This window comes from Pinus tabuliformis, chromosome 5_1 (genome assembly GCF_031772625.1).
Source record: "Pinus tabuliformis cultivar Carrire ecotype Pingquan chromosome 5_1, CPIR1, whole genome shotgun sequence".
Classification (NCBI taxonomy): domain Eukaryota; kingdom Viridiplantae; phylum Streptophyta; class Pinopsida; order Pinales; family Pinaceae; genus Pinus; species Pinus tabuliformis.
This window is the reverse complement of record NC_142305.1, coordinates 380546375-380565555: the sequence shown is the minus strand read 5'-3', so window position 1 is coordinate 380565555 and position 19181 is coordinate 380546375. Positions and strand designations below refer to the sequence as shown.

Sequence of the window (19181 nt, the reverse complement as noted above, 5' to 3'; positions counted from 1 at the left end):
AGCAAACATAGGAAAAACACACACAAATTTCACACCACATTAAACACCCAGAAAATGCCAAAATTTGTGTTGAGCTAAGCCAATTTATTAAGATAAAATGTCAGGGTACAAGATAAGATTAGAATGCATGCACCTGGGTCTAACAATGCCCAGGTGATGAAATCAGTTGCTCGAACACAAGCGTAGATGTCCCCAACAAAGCTCTGCGTTGTCCCTCAGAAAATTGCACTGCTGGCTGAAGAAATGACCTCCTCCGGTGCTCAGAAAATTCTGAGAAATTAACCCGGCCTCTCCTCCAATAACCCACAAAAACCCATGAAGAATTTGGCCAAATGTTGACCTTGGAATTTCGGAACAATTTCTCCTAGCTCCTCCAATTGTTGGGTATTTCGACCCACCTATAACTGACACTACTGATGGCCCTCAAAATGGTTGAGATATTCAGCAAACTCCCTCCCGGAATCCCTCCACCAAACTCAGCCCCAAATTCCTCTTCCTCTTTATGTCCCACGTGTGGCACGAAATGGAACTGCACAGGCCCACACAGTCTCTACTGAACCAGCTCCACGAAGACGTTGCAAAGGCTCCCGGATCGATCTGAAGATGGTGGATACTCCCTCCTAGGGTTGACACTCGAGGTCCACCGTAGCAAGGGTGAGATTCTCGCTTGAAAATCCCTTGTGCTCAACAGCACATGCAAACTTGGCTTCTAGCTCAAGCGTGCTAGTCAAAGTGAATGTTCAAATGATCAAGATCCCCAAAATTGAGTGTCTCCTCCGATTTTTGTTGAAATTTGTAAGTCTAACCATTAGAAATTTAATATGTATTCTTCTGGTTTATTTCTTCTACTTGTTAATTTCGAACAAGTTATTTAAAACATATAAATAAAGAAATAAACACAATACAGTCTCAACATCTACAGATCAACAACTGAAAGAAAACAAACACACAAGTGACACCATTATTTTTGGACAACTCGTTCTCGAAAAAACCCAACTTGGGAAAACCGGTGCAGCAATTCTGAGGGTTATATTATTATGCAGTCTTTCTGAGTACAACCTCTCTATTCGAAAACAGGTATTCAGAAAACCTGTCCCATGAAACCCTCTCCAACACCACTGAAGCACTGCGTCAATCTCCTGCTGCTCTGCGTCAGCCTCAGAACCCTCTGCGTCAGCCCTCTGAGGCACTACGCAGCCTCTGGGACCCTCTGCGTCACTCCTGCTGGCTCAGCGTGGATGACGCAGGCCCTCTGGCCTCTGTGCTGTCTCTGCTAGGCTCTGCGTGGCTTGCTCTGGCTGCTGCTTCTCGCTCTCTGCCTCTGCGTTGGTCTCTCGGAAATATCGCTACCTCTCTATCCAATATTCATTGCCCCTCGCTACTGATCACTGATTCGACTTTGCTTAGCAACCCCGCTCTAGCAAATTGAATGACTGATCACTCTGGTGTGTTCTCCAACTGACCCTCAAGCCTCCTCTTATACTTTTCCTGTTGGTCCTTCAATGGCCGAGATTAAATCTCTAATCAATGGCTAAGATTAGATTTGGCTTGATCCGTGACTTTTGGAACCTTCTAACCCAGTTTTATATTAATACCTATTAATATTTTATTTTTCCTAAGTTTAGACTTAGGAACTTCATTAAAAATATTAATTATTTTAATATCTCCCAAACCGGGTACAATCTGTCCAAACCATTTCTGGGTCTTGGCGATCTCATGTGCTTTAGCCTCTCTACCAATTTTCATGGCTAGAGCACATCCGATGCTACCACAAATCAACAATATTGTCATTGTGCCTCCATTTTGCCCATGTGGGGCCCACCCATCAAATTCCTCCATATTTTCCCTCCAATAGTGCGTATTTTCAAGAGGGGAGCGTATTCCCTTCTTGGTGTGGTCCCCACCAACCACCAACCATTCGATTTTCCCCCTCTTTCCAATGTTGGGCCCTTGCCTTAGCTCCAAAAATATCAAGTGGGGTCCCGCAACCCACTTTTCCCAAGTAAAAATCCCAAACATGACAAAATTGGCAAAAATGGATATTTCCCCTTAGCAATATTGCTAAGTGGGAATATCACACTTTCACATTGGTTCTTCAAATTTAGACTTATCGTGAAGAAAATGCATTCATGCAGAACCTTGAACAGCTCTAGAGAAGCTTCCTGCCGTCCATTCAGAAATATCCTAGGCTTTTGGGCTGTTGGCATTTTGCAATTGTTACAATATTTTCCTCACTCTTTACTCCAACCGAGAACTTATATGCTTGTCCCACAAGTCCCCCAAATTGTGAAACCCCTTTTAGCTGATCTCTTTCCTGCATAAGAAGACAAAAAAGAAACCCTACCTTACTATTTTGTCTTTTTTCCTGAACTAAATTAAACGTGTGCCTTAACAATACCTCCTTGCCAAACACATAAAATACATCTAGTGCATGTGGCCCAATTCAAGTTTCTCGTATTGATACAAACACCGGAATTTGAACACCAAATATAGGAATGGGATCATATGATTCTACTTCCATTTCAAGAAGGACGAGTTATCAGGATTTTTGTTTCATGTGCTGTAAATTTTGTTGACCTCAACTTCGGATTTAAATGCTTGTATAGATGAAATTGTAAATATTAAGGATCACACTTAAACCTATCCTTCAATTGTTTATGAGGCATCTTTCTAAATAATCCATCAGATTCATTCGTAAAACAAGAAGGAAGCCAAAAATTAAGTTGATATTTTCTATATAATAAAGGGTTATTTATATGTGAGGTTGATTCAACTTCTATCATTGTCCCATGCAGCCCATATTAATTTCATTGTGAGGACTGTAAATGTACTGTTAGTGTGTTTTCAGTTAACTCGCGGATTTAGTAATCAACATAGAAATCCTAATCCTTCCAGAAGAAACCCTGTTTATATGATAGCTGCATACAGTAATATATTCCCTTCGTTGTACCAAAAATATGTACATCTATACAGCTTCAAAGATGGAAAATATTGATGAGGATGATGAAGGATGTTCATCAAAATAAATCATTTCAAAGTCATTACTTTAATAAGTTTGATTTTATTCAAAAATAAAGTAAAAGTGGATAGCATGAAGTATATTACCCCAGGCAGCTGGCCAGCTAGAACAGCAATAAAACTTGTGCTACCAACCACTGTGACTAAGAAAGCTGCCTGCACAACTGAGATCAAGGTATCAAAAGAAATTTACTGAAGTTTGAAAAGCTATATCTAGACATGAAAATGACGTTTCTTACCAAAGCAGTACTAGGTACTGGGTAAAAATCCATATCAATTGAACAAAACATAGTTCATCCATTAAATACTCTTCTTCGTCTATGAAAAAAATATTATAAATGGAACATAAGAAAATTCTGCACATTAACAATGACTAATTAAGCAAAGGTGTGCATAATGCCAAAGTAGAAATAGCTTGGACTGGACTGTCTACAAATGATTCCCATTTTGCCAATTTTGAGTTTAATATGATAGAAAAAGAAAAGAGAAACAGACCATAATTACATTCCTTGCAGTGAATCATATAAACAAGAACAAGCATGCCAAAACAAAATTGGTACATGACCATAAAGCCAGATTGAAAGAATCAGCAACCACTAATAAAAATATAAAAGACTTCCAAGCAGTACTTACATCATTTCGAGTACTTGGAATCGCTAAATTTTCTGCATTTTTTATTCCAAGAGTAGTCAACTCACGCAAAAATGTCTGCACCAGATACAGTGCCAATGTAACTTATATTGTGTTTAACAAAAATATAGAGTATATAATATAAATAACTTATGCGAGATATATAATGAACAGATGGAACTCCTGAAAACATATTTGGGAGCTATATAATCGTTTATCATGTAATTGTATGCTACTTTCTAGAAGAGACTAACCGTGCGCCGCGAAACATAAGGCTGAGAATTCCATTTTTGAGCCCATCCAACTTGGTTAAGCTGGTCCAATGCTTCCTTGGCAGCATCTCCATCCTTCTGCAGTCCACCTCATTCGTCATGTACTTCCAACACAAGATAAAAATCTAGAAAAAAAAAATTCTAGGTAGATGAATAATCACGTCAGTTAAAACTAAAAATAGTTATATAACATATAAACTAACCAGCAATAAATACAAACACTAGAATGAAAATAGATACACATATAAGCATGTATAAGCCATTCCATTTTTTTGGAAAATGCAATATGCACCTAATCCCTTGCCTTTCAGAGATTAAGAAAAAAAAAATTAGTATTTCGGCTACCAGAGTCTCAAATCATTGATCTCCAAATGATGGGGAAGGCAAACTGAACCAAGGCTTACAACCTACAATAGACTCCAAAACTTGAAAAGTTGTGAAACACCTTTACAAAAAGGGAAAATTCTACTATTGCAACAGCCACAGTCTCAAATCATTGATCTCAAAATGATGTGAAGGAAAATTCAACCAAGGTTTCCCCCAAGGAGGGTTCCCAGGAGGAGGCGTCCGCTGCCCCCTTCCCCCACCTTGATATGATGCCACCTCACACAAAAGGGGGCTGTGGCTCCCACTATAATTGGCACATTGCATGCGCTCCTGTCACTTCATCAATTGTGGCACAAAGCTGGCACAAGGTTAAATGTCATTTGAATATTGCAGACTGCATACAGGAAGACTCAACAGGAGAATTCTACAAAATTGGCAAAGTTGGAGGAAAAAATTGACAGTATTCACTGCAAGCTGACCATTCTAGCCAAGAGATCAGCCAACATCTCCTTCACGAATGAGGGTAGTGACTAGCCCAGCGTGGATGCCTACAGATTCTGCCCAATAGTTGTTATGGCCAATGTTTTAAGACTCCGACTCGGCCGAGGATCGACTCCGACTCCGACTCCGAAACGGTAATGACTCGGCCGGCTCGATTTCAATGACTCGGTCGTTGTAAAAAATACATTAAATATTTATTTTTTTTATAAAAAAACATAATTTTAAAGATTTTAAACATAATTTTAAAGATTTTCATTCATGTTTCCAAACACACAGCATTATAATATAGATGGAAGACAACATATGATCAAAGTAGGCTCATGAACCAATCCATTATATCAAAATGGTACCCAATGGCAATACATAGTCAACTGTCATACATGATCGAAGACTCAAAACAAAAAACACATAACCAAGGAGGCTAGAAATGGCCTCTACAACAAAAGTAAACTGTGACGGTGACCAGACTCCAGTACTACTGACTAGTACTACAGTACTACTGGCTAGTAGCTACTGTCAGAGGAGCCAAGATCATGTCGATCAATCTCTGGATCATCATCATCAGAGTCAGACAGGGGGCCCCATGGCTCCTCCTCATCATCATCATCCCCAACTGCAACTGTAGAAGTGGTACCACTAGCAGGCTGTGCAACTGCAGCAGATGCAAGCTGAGATAGAGTAGATATGCGGTTGCGCTTCTGTCGTGGCTGAGCAGAGGAAGCACCTACAACTGGAGTCCTTGCTGGCTGTGAGACTGAGGCTGGTGGATTGGGATCTGCATTCAACTGAACAGGCTGAAGTTGAACAACATGTTCAAGTTCAACTGATGTCTCCATATCTAAATCTAAATCAAGATCCTCATCAGGATCAAACTCTGCTGGACAACTCTCCACTACCCAATCTGATGTTGGATCAATGTCTTCCAACACAATGGGATCTGAATCAGGTCTTTTGTTCAGCAAATGGTTTCGTCTGAGCCGTTGTATTGGACATAAACTAGATCATTTAACCGTTTTTTATCCAAACGATTTCTCTTCTTTGTGTGAATCCTCTCAAAGACAGCCCAATTGCGCTCACACCCAGATGCACTGCAAGTTTGACTCAAAATACGAATTGCAAACCTTTGCAATTCAGGACAATGGCCACCAAAGGCCTCCCACCATTGTGCTGCAAAAAACATAGGAGTGTAATGAGTTAGCTCAACAAAATTACAAATTATATCTAACTTTCAAATTATAAACGATTTAACAAACTTTAAAATAAAAAGTAAAACTATTAAGAATTTGAAAATTGAAATTTTTGTTTACCTGGCTCATCTGCTTCTCTTGCAATCTTTGCTAGGTTCTTCCCAAAGGTACCTGCTACATTGCTGAAGATATTGGCCTGTCGGTGTATCTCCAGCTGATCAGACTCCAATGGGATCATGCGTTCAATGCAATCAACCAGTCCATCTCTGACCTCCCCCCTCAAAGCTCCTGACTCCTTAGCTTTATAATGATACCGTGGGTTCAAAAAATACCCAGCTGCATGTATAGGGCGATGGAGTTGATTGTTCCATCTTTCATCAATGATTGCCCAAATGGGCCCATACTTTGCCACTCTATCCTTGTATACCGTCTTTATTTGCTCCTTTGCTTGATCCATAGCCTCATAAATGAAGCCCATAGCCAACCTTTCCCCATCCACCAACCGCAACACCTTAACTAGTGGCTCAGCAAGCTTCACAATCTCTGTTGCCTTTCTCCAAAAAGTTTCTTCATGGACTTTCCTTTTCAATTCTTTGCCTTCTGGTTTGTTAGACCAATTGATTTGATTCCATTCATCACTGGAAAACATCTTTTGCAAGTTTCTATGTTGGGAAAGCATAGATTGCAATGTCAAAAAATGTGTAGCAAATCTAGTGATGGCAGGCCTAATAATATCCTTGCCCCCAGTGTGTTTCCTCATGAGGCTCAAAACCAATGTATGATTGTAGATAAATTTTGTTATGCTTTTGACATGATCTATAGTGTTTTTGACCCAATCTAATTTTCCAATATCCTCAAGCATGAGGTCTATGCAATGTGCAGCGCATGGGGTCCAAAAGATGGTCTTGTGTTTTTCCTCTAACAGTTTACCAGCAAGAACATAGTTAGAGGCATTATCTGTGATGATTTGAACAACATTAGCCACCCCCACCTCCTCAACAACCTGATCCAATAGCTGAAACAACAAGTGGCCATCTTTTATCTTATTAGATGCATCAACTGATTTTAAAAACATGGTTCTCTGTGGGCAGAAGACAAGAAAGTTTATGATGGTACGGTTTCTTTGATCAGTCCATCCATCTGACATGATGGTACACCCTGTTCTTGCCCATGAGTCCCTGAACTCTTGCAAATACTCATTAATGGATTGAATTTCTTTCTGCAAACGAACCCCCCTTAGCTCATGCATAGTAGGGCCTTTGAAGCCTTTTCCAGCAGCATGTATGGCATCAAACATAGGCTCATAATATGGTGAACGAGCAGCATTAAAGGGGATATCAGCATCATACCACCATCTAGCTATGTAATCACAAGCAGTCTCCCTCAATTCTTTCTTCCAATGGTCATCTAAAGTGGGCTGCATTTGAGTTTTACTAACTTCAGGACCATGTGCATCTGATGGAGAGGAGGGAGTGAAATAACTTTTGATAGTCACATCACCCTTTTTCATTGACATTCTACCCTTTCCCTTATCTTGAACAGAACCAAAAGAGGGAGGAACATATCGGAAAGGGTTGGATGTATCAGTTTGAGGGATAGAGGAAGAACCCTCAAAATCATAATGGGGGTTGGCAGCCATCATTTTTTGTATCTCCCTCTTCCTCCCAATTTCAGCCTGTATGTCTCTTTGCCTAGCCTTATCTTCTTTAAATTTCTCGTTGGCCAACAAATTCTTCCTAATCTCCCCAATTTCTGGTGAGGTACATGGGGTAATTTGGCCTCTAATCCCTGCCAAGTGTTGTTTCAGCCTATTAATGCCCCCAAGACCTTCCTTAATTTTCCTATGGCAAAATTTGCATTGCATTTGACTATCAACCATTTCAACATATGCCCAAGCAGGATCTCTTGCTCTAGGTGCCATTTTTTGACTAGGAAATGAAAGCAAACAATCTGAAAATGAAAAAAAAAAACCTTGATTCAATGTTCATTTATTTGACAAAAAACACTCTCTAAGATTTCTAGATATGCACCTAAAATTTACTAAGCAAAAACAGATTTATAGAGGTGAAAAAAAATACCTCCAGGCACAAACTGCCTCCTCAAGCTTGCTCCAAGAATCAGCTCCTCAATGCTGCTCCAAATGGCTGCCCAAGAAGCTCCTCACTCCAGCTACAATGCTCCTCCAAGACTCCTCACTGCTGCTCCAAAACGAGCTCAAGAACTGCTCACTAACTCTCAAAGAAGACTCTCACTCAAATGCATAAGATTACTGTGAGTGAATGAGAGCACTTGGGTGTGTTAAATAGGGTTTGGGGGGGGGGAATGGACCCCAAAAATCATTTAGCAAATTCATAGGCCTATTTGGAGTCCAAACCAACCAAAAAACCATTTAAAAATCCATTAAACTTTTATAAATCCGCTGTTTGACGTGTTGTTGGGCGGTTTCATGTGACTCGGCCGAGTCATAACGGAAACGGCCGAGTTGGCCGAGTCATGGGTGACTCGGCCAACTGAACCGTTTCCATGGCCGGGTCATAACTTGGGCCAATAACTCGTTTCAACCAGGCCGTTTCGGTTTCGAAACGGCCGTTTCTTAAAACAATGGTTATGGCTCAATGGTTTTTGCTTGCAGTACTAGTACTCTTTTTTATCTTCTCATGTCGATATATGTCAAGGTCTGACACAGCCAGCCTATTTTTATAAGTTTCTATTTACAAGATGCCCTGGTTAGATGAGGACTTAGCAACCTCAAGACTCTAAACTCATGTTACTAGTTCAGTTTCCCTTCAGGCAGACCAGTAGCAGAAAAAGTTTGGTCTATCTAATCCTCATTTGACGTAATACGAAGTGCCTAACTTCAAAAAAAAATCAACCAATGTTTAGAAAGTAAAATAGACTCCAAAAACTTGCAAAGTTGTGAAACACAATAGTTTCATTACAATTATTGTTGTGGAACATATATAAACAAAGTTTTAAAAATCACTTTAAACCATAGGGAACATAGCTGTTCTTAGCAAAATTTATGGAGGTATTATTACGTTACCTATCTTGATAGACAGTGGCACAAAATAAATAAACAAAATTTAGAAAATATATTAAAGAAAAACAAAAAGAAGTTTTAGAAAAAAACATTAAAAAATTAAAATAAAATTGAACAAAAACATTTATAACAAATAAAAATTTGAAAAAAAAATCGTTTAAAAGAAATTTAAACAAAAATATTATTAAAAATATAAAATATTTTTTTTAATTAATTTAAATTTTTAAAAAAAGGGCCCTCGGCCCCCGCCCAGCCGAGGGCTCGACTAGGTGGGGGCCTCAGGGCCACCACAGGGTCGACGTCGAGAATCAACCCTCGACCAGGCGAGGGCAAAGGGCCGTTGTTTTTTTTTTAATTATTTTTAAGATTTTTTTTAGTTTTTAATTTTAACTTCTTTCTTCTTTTTTTAATGTTTTTTTTTCAACTGTGGTTCACAGTCACTGAGTGGCTGCTACATCCACAGGTAATAATCCGAGCAGATCCTCTTATCTGGTCGGGCCTAACCCCAAGGTCGTCGAGGAGATTTGACCCCGTGAGCTCCTAATTGGCAAGGTACTTAGCTGTGAAAATTCCTACACTCAAAAAACCCCTACTGCAGCAAAACTGAATTTACTTCTCCTACTTGATTTTAATATACATTATCAAGTTATTCTCTGAATAATAATGAAGTAAATTATTTCTACAACCTACAACAATTTAATTTGATTACATGAAACAAGAAACTGATCAAAGAACAAGATACATAGGACACCGTTATTTTTGGGCAAAATAGTCCCCAGAAAAATCCAATGTGGGAAAACAGGTGTAGCAGCTCTAAAGATTTAATATTATTAAGCAGTAGTTCTGAATACAATGTTGGATGCCCTCCTGGAAATCCAGTTTGTTGTCGCACAGAATGTCTAGGCACCGCAACAACAGCTCAGATTGGGGGCTGTCACCCTGATCCCCAATCTCTCCGTTTAAGCTGTCTCCCTACAGCAGGCTAAGGGGGCTAGACCCTACAAAAATGGAATGAAGGAAAACTAGTTGGAAACCAGCTAGTTCGGGAGACACAGTGAAGCGACCAAGTACTTGATTTAGATTTAGCAAGATTTATAGGATTTGATTAGATTTTAAGCAATTGATGTCAGTGCCTTACGGAGTCAACTATCTTGCTAGGAAATTTAGGACCAAGTAATTCATTTGCAATTGTTGCTTGGATGAATGGTTATCTTATATGAAGTGCAGATCCTAAAGCTAATATGAGATGCAAGAATCTTGGTTAATTTTAGTTAAATGCCTATCTAAATTTTAACCCTTTGATCCTTTCTATATTGAGCTTGATTACGTAGTAATTGGCAAAAAGAAGATAAGGTGAAGCACACTAAGGTGTGATTAACGATACGTCTCCTGAAAATCTAACATACCCGATGCCTCCGGCGTTGTAGAGAGTTGTGGCTCTGACGACTGTAAGGTCACCGTTTTAAGTACTATTAAAAGCAGGCTTCTCAAGCAAAGATGGATGGATACCTATCTCTCTATCGACCAAGCTTATGGCTAGAAGTAAATTTTATTTATGCAAAACTAACTCATATGCAAATGCACCAGATGATGAGAAGAAGTTAGACCCGAGGATTAGAAACACTTGTGTCGCAAAAGCCCTTAATCACCAAAATAAAATGTTCGCTTTATTGGATGAAGACTTAAAAATAAACCCCCACAGCTTATTTCAAATATTTTTTGATACAATTATAGCTCAAAGAGAACAAAAACTTCTTTGCAATCAATGTCAACAGATGCTCAAAAAAAACTCAGTTTATGAAACAAAAGATATGCATTTTATCACGGTTCCATGACAGAGTACCTAATTTTCAAAAATTAGTGTTTAGGACAGCAGTAAAAAAACTTTATGACAGCAGCAATATGATAATGAAAACAGTAAGCTATCAATGATATCTTTATGCCAAACATTTTCCGAAAAGTTTCAAAACTTTCCCACATGAATTATCAAAAATTTTCATCCTGTTATGATGTGATTTCCAGAACTATATCAAATCTGATATATTTATTATAGCCAGCAATTAAAACATGAAATAAGCCTAATGATGAATGCCCAATACAAGAAATTAATTCCTTAACGTATTAAACAACTTAGGAACTGATTTTAGGCTAACCCACATGAAATTTTGCCACTGTTATATTTCAAACTTCAGAAACAGAATTATTCAGAGACAACAGTCACCCAAAATGTAGATTTATGCCAAATTCTTGATACACATCAAACATAAATGACTTATTAATGTATTTAACAATTTTTTTAGTTAATTTCAAACCACTTAGATGTGTTTTCACCACTATTAGAAAGGTATACGACTGTTGTAGTAAACAGTGAGGAAAAAGATGGTTTAGATATCAAACCCTTAGGCCCTATGCCTTGGAGATCACTTGCCCAAGTTGCCCAAAAAAATTTCAATACCTTAAACACAAATTTTTACCAAATTTTCTGCAAAAACCCACCAATGCTTAGCTTCAAAAAATTAAAAATTCAAATCAGAAATGGAGCAAGGGGAAACTAGGGCAAATGAGAGCTAGCACAGGGCCAATAGAACTAGCATTGGGCTAGGAGAAGGCAGATCTGGGCTTAGGAGCCCCAAAACTTGAAACCCTTGTTTTGAAAAAATTATTTTGCTTCAGATCTTCAGATTTATTGCAAAATCTTTAATGGTTGGCCCTACAAACAAATTTGGAACAAAATATTTCCCTCCAAGGCCTAGATCTGTCTCAAAACCCCTAAATCTGCTTGAAAAAATCTCAGCTCTGAAGATTTACTTGACTGATTTCCCGAATCTATTCCTGCAAACAATCTTTGAGCCCAGATCTTGCCCTCCAGGGTCTAGAATTAGCTCAGATCTGAAAATTTTCTTGGCTGATTTCTTAGATCTATTCTTGCAAACAATCTTTGAGCCCTGATCTTGCCCTCCAGGGTCTAGATCTAGCTCAGATCTAAAGATTTTCTTGACTGATTTCTCAGATCTATTCCTACAAACAATCTTTGAGCCCAGATCTTGCCCTCTAGGGTCTAGATTTAGCTCAGATCTGAAGATTTTCTTAGTTGATTTCTCAGATCTATTCCTGCACAAGTGAAAAGAGAAAAAATCAATACCCAATATGTACAAAACTAGAGAAAATCCCAAAAACCCAAGTGTTAAAATTCAAAATTATGCTACAAAATTTCAGATCTACACAAGTAAATAACAGATCTATACAAATAATTTATAGATCTATCAGATATGGGGAGTATGAATCCAACTCCGCTCCCAGATCTGATAATCTAAGGCTCTTAATAGCCAGATCTATCAAAATTTCCACAAAATATTTAAAATATTTTGAAATTTTAGAGAGGTACTAGCCCAAAAACACCCTGCAGAAAAAGATTATCGTTAGACAAATGCTAAGGCTTATATGAAGTAGGCTCTTCAGAAAATATGTGTTGAGAGTTGGTTGGTCCAACCGAAGACTATCCCCAAATACTCAGTGAGAACCTGAGAGATCTTCTGCAAACACTATATCAACCATCAAATCAAGTAGAGAAATAGAACAACAATAAAATTCTGAAGAAATAGAGATACCTGCTACTTCAATCAAAATTAAATATATTACCCTAGATCCAATAAAATGAATAAAATACATGTATTCAGATTATTCTAAGAGAGCTATTGATTGACATTTTTCACATAATATTAAGCAGAAATTAAAACAATGTTACCATAAATTCATGAAGAGGAACACTACAGCACGTTGAAACCCCAAAGACTTTTACATTAATTCAAAAAAGTATACAAGAGAGCTTGAGAGCTTAGTACACGATTCAGAGATCGGATGAATTGACTGACAAATGACTTCCTATTTAAAGATAAATCCCTCAACGGCTAGTTCGAGTGATCAATGTCAAAGCAATCTCGACTGTTGATGAAGATTAAAATTTCTTTTAATCTCATCCATCGAAATATTAAATTCTTGAGGAAATTCGAATTTTTCAATTAAATGCATTTTAATTAACTCAAAAATAAAAAAATTGATTTAATTTCCTCAAAAATTTGACTTTGACTTAAACCATAGGAACCAAAGGCTTAAAATTTAGCAAAATAATTAATTTACCTTAGTCCCGGGACCTTTTAAAATTTGAATTTTAAGGACCAACGAATATTTCCTTTGGAAAATTTAAATTTACCTAGGACCTAGAATTAATTATATTTCTGGCTTAGGATTTTAATTAATTTTTGGCCAGAAAATTTAATTAATTAACCTATGACGGGATTAATTATTTTTTCCAACCCTCAAGACACTTTACATCATAATTTTCATATTTTTACATCATAAGGGGGAAAACCCATTTGAAAAAGACCCTCACAGACTAACCATTTCTGCGACACAAATATAATCCTGTGGACCAAGCAATTTGTAATAAAATAACCTAACCAAATAGTTAGAATTATTCCCAAATCACTTTTACATAGGCTCGACCTATAACACTAGGACTCACCTAAGATCCCAGTGACAAAATCCATTCCGACTTTGGGGTAAGGCTGAAGGAAAACTCTACCGACCATTTGAGAATGGATCGATGAAACAAAAACCTCTCGGAATGCAGATCATCACTAGAAAAGTAGGTTTCCCTAGGCAATTACATACACGATATGGATCTGCTAAGATTATCTACATTATACACATGCAGAATGGGTTTACATTATAACATGATGATCAGGCTGATGATGATGATTGAACGGCACGAACACGTCGATCAGGCGCTATTCCTTTTGTGAAAAAAGTGGGTGTACTGCTATGGGTCGTTGACACGTAGTGGTCAACACAGTTACAGAGAAAAAATATAATGGCGGAAAACTGAGTGAGATTACCTCACTTCACCCGGCAATTTCGGCTGATCTAGCAGCAAAACTGCCTAACCCCAGTTATCTCTACGCTAGCCCTACGTAGGCCCTATGTCAGCCTCAAAGGCTCTGCGTCAGCCCTGCGCTATCTCTTCTACCTCCTGGAGCTTCTGTGTCAACCTTCCCCGGCTGTTCTAGTAGCTCCCCGGCAAAATTCTAGATTTCTGCGTGAGGGCAGCTTCTCCTTTGCGCTAGCTCTCCCTAGTTCAGCATCTGGCCTACGTGGGACCAGACTGGCCCAACGTCAGTCCCTCCAGGTGTTGCGCTGTCTCCACTAGTGGCTCTCCGCCTCTCTGCCCAGTATTCCAAACTATTTCTACCCCTCTGCAAAATGATCACTTAGTTCAAATTTCTCAGCTTCCTAGCCCCAGAAATTTCGAACTCTAGATCAATTCGTTCTCTCGGCGTGTGTTTCTAAATGAACCCCAAGCCTCCTTCTTATACTTTTCTCGTTGAGACTTCAACGGACGAGATTAAGTCTCTAATCAACAGCTAATATTAAAAACTTGACTTGATCCGCTTTCTAGAACATTCCCATTCATATTTTGATTAATACCCATTAATACTTTAATTTTCCTATGTTTAGACTTAGGAACCCCATTAAAAATATTAATTATTTTAATAAAATGCAACCAGAGTGGAATTTCACCAAACTGTTTATGGGTTCTTTAGAACTCATGTGCCTTAGCCTCTCCACCAATTTTCATGGCTAGAGCACATCCGATGCTACCAAAAACTAACACTCCCTCTTAGCGAGGAATGTGCTCTAGCAACAATGTCCAACTGCATGTTGCTCTGTCTCTGAAGCATCTCCTTTCCGCACTATTGTTGCCACCAACACTGTGTTGTTGCTGCTACTGTACTTCTTCCATGACACTGCCACTGCCATTGCTGCATCTGTACTACAGCTCCCTCTGCATCTGCTGCTAACACTACCACTGCTAACTCTGCACTACGTCATTTTCCAATTGTTGTTGCTCAACAACGGAAAAGCATCCCAAATTTTTGAACTAATTGTGTTCAGCATAATACCATGTGAATGTTGGAATCTGACTGCTACTAGTCTCTAACCCTCTGAATCTTCTGCGCTGCTGCTGACTTCTGCACTGTTGCCAACCTTGCTCTGCGTTGATCAGTCTCTGGTCTCAGGCTACTGCATTTGTCTCTCCAACCAACCCACTACATCATCTGACACTAAGTCCATCTCGCTACTGCTGAATCTCGGGCTCTCGTAGCAAGGAATTGATCCAAGAGGTGGGTTCCTCAAGGATCCTACCCACATGTAGTCCTCCCAACTACAGTTCTATATCGCCCCATTTCCCTCCTGGAGATGCGTGGGCACTCATGGCAAACTCATCTTCGTCAATTTTTGTTGGAACAACCTTAGGATCATGTTTCTCATCCTTATCCTTTTGCTTCAAAGGACACTGGGATGCAAAGTGGCCCATCTCGCCACATTTGAAACATTTCACCTTCGAAATGTCCTTCTTCCGCTTCTGCTTCTATTGTCCCTTTGATGCTAGAGCTGCATTCTCCTCCTCCTCTTTCCTCTTCGTGCCACTCCCACTGCCGCCATTGAGGTTGACCTTAACCAGATCCCTCCTTAATTCTTCCTATTGAAGGGCTGCCCACATCTCCTCCCATGAAGGTAGTCTTTCCCTACCTAATATACTTTGGACGAAGACTTGCCATTCATCTGAGACTCCATTCAAGGTCGTCCTTACCATTGCGGAAGATTGAAGAGTAGACCCCACTGCAGCAAGCTGGTCTCTAGTGTCCTGAAGACATTGAAGATAGGATTTAAGCCCTTCTCCCTTCTGCATCAATGTCCGCTGCAACTTTTGTTCTAAGTACATCTTCTGTTATTCGAAAAAACCATCATACAGTGAAGACAAAGCTTCCCACATTTCTCGGGTTGTATCTTTGCCCTGCAAGTGGGAGACCACATGATCTCGAACTCCATCGAGTATGAACCTCTTCGCCTTTCCCTACTCGGCCTTGTACTTCTTCTTCTAATCATTGTCCGCAGGAACAGCGACAACACTCTTGACGTAAGCTTCGAGATCGTACTCCTCCAAAACAACTAGGATTTTGGTCTTCCATTGACATAGTTGGAAGCTCCTTCCAACCTGTCCTAATCTCTGCGCCCATGTGATGCCATCTCACCCAAGTTGTCGAATTGACTCCTCTCGTCACTACGCAGCACTGGTCTGCTACCCGACAAGTGAAAAAAATCGAACTTTTGGCGAGAAAAGTCCTCTGAGGAGAAAATTCCCCTTCTATGTGTCTTTGCTCTTTTCCGACGGATTTCTGCCCCGATAGAAACTGCACCATTCAAGCACTGTGATGAGGCTCTGCGTCACTCCCTCTGCCTCTGCTAGCTCACGAACCGGAAATCGTGCCTCTTTCGACTCTCTCAAAGAGATATTTCCTTGGAATCTCTACTTTCCCGGCTAGGACTACGCAATCCCTTCAAGGGGATTCGAATTGCTTCCAAATTCAGTTATTGGCCTCTCTGCTCAGCACTGGATCTGCTCTTCCTGTTTCAAAATCAATGCTCTGATACCATGTGAAAATTCCTACACTCAAGGAACTCCTACTACAGCAAAACTGAATTTACTTCTCCTACTTGATTTTAATATACATTATCAAGTTATTTTCTTAATAATGTTGAAGTAAATTACTTCTGCAGCCTACACCAATTTAATTTGATTACATGAAGCAAGAAACTGAGCAAAGAACAAGATACATAGGACACCATTATTTTTGAACAAAATAGTCCCCGGAAAAACCCAATGCGGGAAAACCGGTGCAGCAGCTCTGAGGGTTTTATATTATTAAGCAGTAGTTCTAAATACAATGTTGGATGCCCTCCTGGCAAAACAGTTACAGAGAAAAAATATAATGGGGGAAAACTAAGTGAGATTACCTCACTTCACCTGGCAATTTCCGATTGATCCGGCACCAGAACTAGCTAACCCCGACTATCTCTGCGTAGGCCCTGCATCAGCCCTGTGCTGTCTCTTCTGCCTCCTGGAGCTTCTGCGTCAACATTCCTCAGTTGTTCCGGCAGCTCCCTGGCAAAATTCCGGATTTTTGCGTGAGGGCAACTTCTCCTCTACGTTGGCTCTCCCTGGTTTAGCGTCAAGGCCTACGTGGGCCCAGACTATCCCAGTGTCAGTCCCTCTAGGTGTTGCATTGCCTCCACTAGTGGCTCTCCGCCTCTCTGCCCAGTATTCCCGAACTATCCCTGCCCCTCTGCTGCAGAATGATCACTTAGTTCGAATTTCTCAGCTTCCTAGCCCTAGAAATTTCGAACTCTAGATCAATTCGTTCTTTCGGTGTGTGTTTCTAAGTGAACCCCAAGCCTCCTTATACTTTTCTCGTTGAGACTTCAACGGCCTAGATTAAGTCTCTAATCAACGGCTAAGATTAAAAACTTGACTTGATGCGCGTTCTAGAACATTCTCACCCATATTTTGATTAATACCCATTAATACTTTAATTTTTTTAAGTTTAGACTTAGGAATCCCATTAAAAATATTAATTATTTTAATAAAATACAATCCAGGTGGAAGTTCACCAAATGGTTTCTGGGTTCTTTAGAACTCGTGTGTCTTAGCCTCTCCACCAATTTTCATGGCTAGAGCACATCCGATGCTACCAAAAGCTAATATTAGCAACGGGAACTCGACCAATTAAGTTATCCTCTAGGGCCTTTGTTTTTTTTAATGTTATTTAAATTATTACTTTTTTTAATTTTAGTGTTTTTTTAATCGTTTTTAATGTGTGTTTTTTTATTTTTTTTCTAAAAAGTTTTTTTTATGTTTTTATTATTTTTTATATTTTTTTTTCAATGTAATTTTTTTACTTTACTTGTATTTTTAATTTTTTAATTTTCTATGTTTATAATTTTTTTTGTCAAGTTGTCTATGATGCTCTAGCATTGACTTGTGGCTTGAGGAGTCGCGACCCAAGGGCATCTAATCCGTCAAAGTCACCCGGTAATCACAGCCGGCCTGAGTCACACCAACCCTAAGCTAACTAGATTTTCTAGCATGTCTCCCCCCTAGCATAGGGCACAACCACCCTCCATGAGGTTTGATCCTGGGTCACCTTGCTAACGAGGCCCATCCTCCACCGGTTGTGCCAATGCGACTTGACATATGATTTTACTTCTTATTTTTAAGGATATTTTTTTTTTCAAGTTGTCTGTGATGCTCTAGGCTTGTCTTGTGGCTTGAGAAGTCGCGAGAAGTCGCGACCCAGGGGTATCTAATCCGTCAAAGTCACCTAGGGATCACACCTGGCCTGAGTTACACCAGCCCTAAGCTGATTGGATTTTTTAGCATGTCTCCTCCCCCTAGCATAGGGCACAACCACCCTCTGTGAGGCTTGATCTTGAGTCGCCTTGCTAACGAGGCCCATCCTCAACCGGTTGTGCTAGTGGGACTTGAAATATGATTTTACTTTTTATTTTTAAGCATATTTTTTTCTTAATTGTATGTTTTTTTAACATTTTTTTGGTTATTTTTACTTAAAATTTTATCTAAATCATTTTTTTTGGAAAAAAAAAATTTCAAATGTCATCATCTTTTGTTATAAAATTCATAAAATTTGTTAATTTTCCAACTTTTTTTTTTCAATTTTTTCATAAAAATATTTTATCTAACATGTCATTTTTAGTGAAAAGGTCCTGAAATGCGTATTTTTTTAATTATATCTATATGCAAAATGTGTATTTTTTGTCGAGTGTTTAAAATTATTATTTTTTAGTGACAATTATTTTATGTGTATTGAAGTATTAATTAACGATATATAAATTTATAAAAAATTCAAACCTCAAAATATTAATGTTATTATTATTTTTTAAACTTTGCAAAAAAAATTAAAAATTTCATTATAAAAAAACATTACAGATAAAAAAAAAAAAACATTTTGGGAAACCCTTGAAAAACAAACATATTAGGACGAAAAACAAAAAGAGGAATAAGACAACTTGAAAAATGGCCAAGTAATCAACATTTAAAAAAAATTGTGCACACTTATGACATCAGAAAATTTGAAGTGTCAAAAATGTGCCTCAAAAAAAAATGTTGATATTTTTCAAAATCCGCATGAAAATCACCAACATTTAAAAAAAATTATCCACACTTAATATATTAAAAAATTTAAAGTGTCAAAAATAAGCCCTCTAGAAAAAAGGGTTGATGCTGCATCAACACTTTTCAAAATCAACATGAAAATCACTAACATGTAAAAAAAAAATGTTCATACT

General features: G+C 38.7%; 1 protein-coding gene across 1 annotated transcript in view; it reads right to left on the bottom strand.

Moving 5' to 3' along the window:
• LOC149165035 (uncharacterized) overlaps positions 1-19181 on the bottom strand; it is a 335897-nt gene that overhangs the window by 303464 nt on the left and 13252 nt on the right. Inside the window, exons 2-4 of the mRNA XM_089432221.1 lie at positions 3903-3998; positions 3652-3726; positions 3106-3174 (exon numbers count right to left, since the gene is read on the bottom strand). Of these exons, the coding sequence (XP_089288347.1) occupies positions 3106-3174; positions 3652-3726; positions 3903-3998 (240 nt within the window). The remainder of the gene's footprint in view (positions 1-3105; positions 3175-3651; positions 3727-3902; positions 3999-19181) is intronic.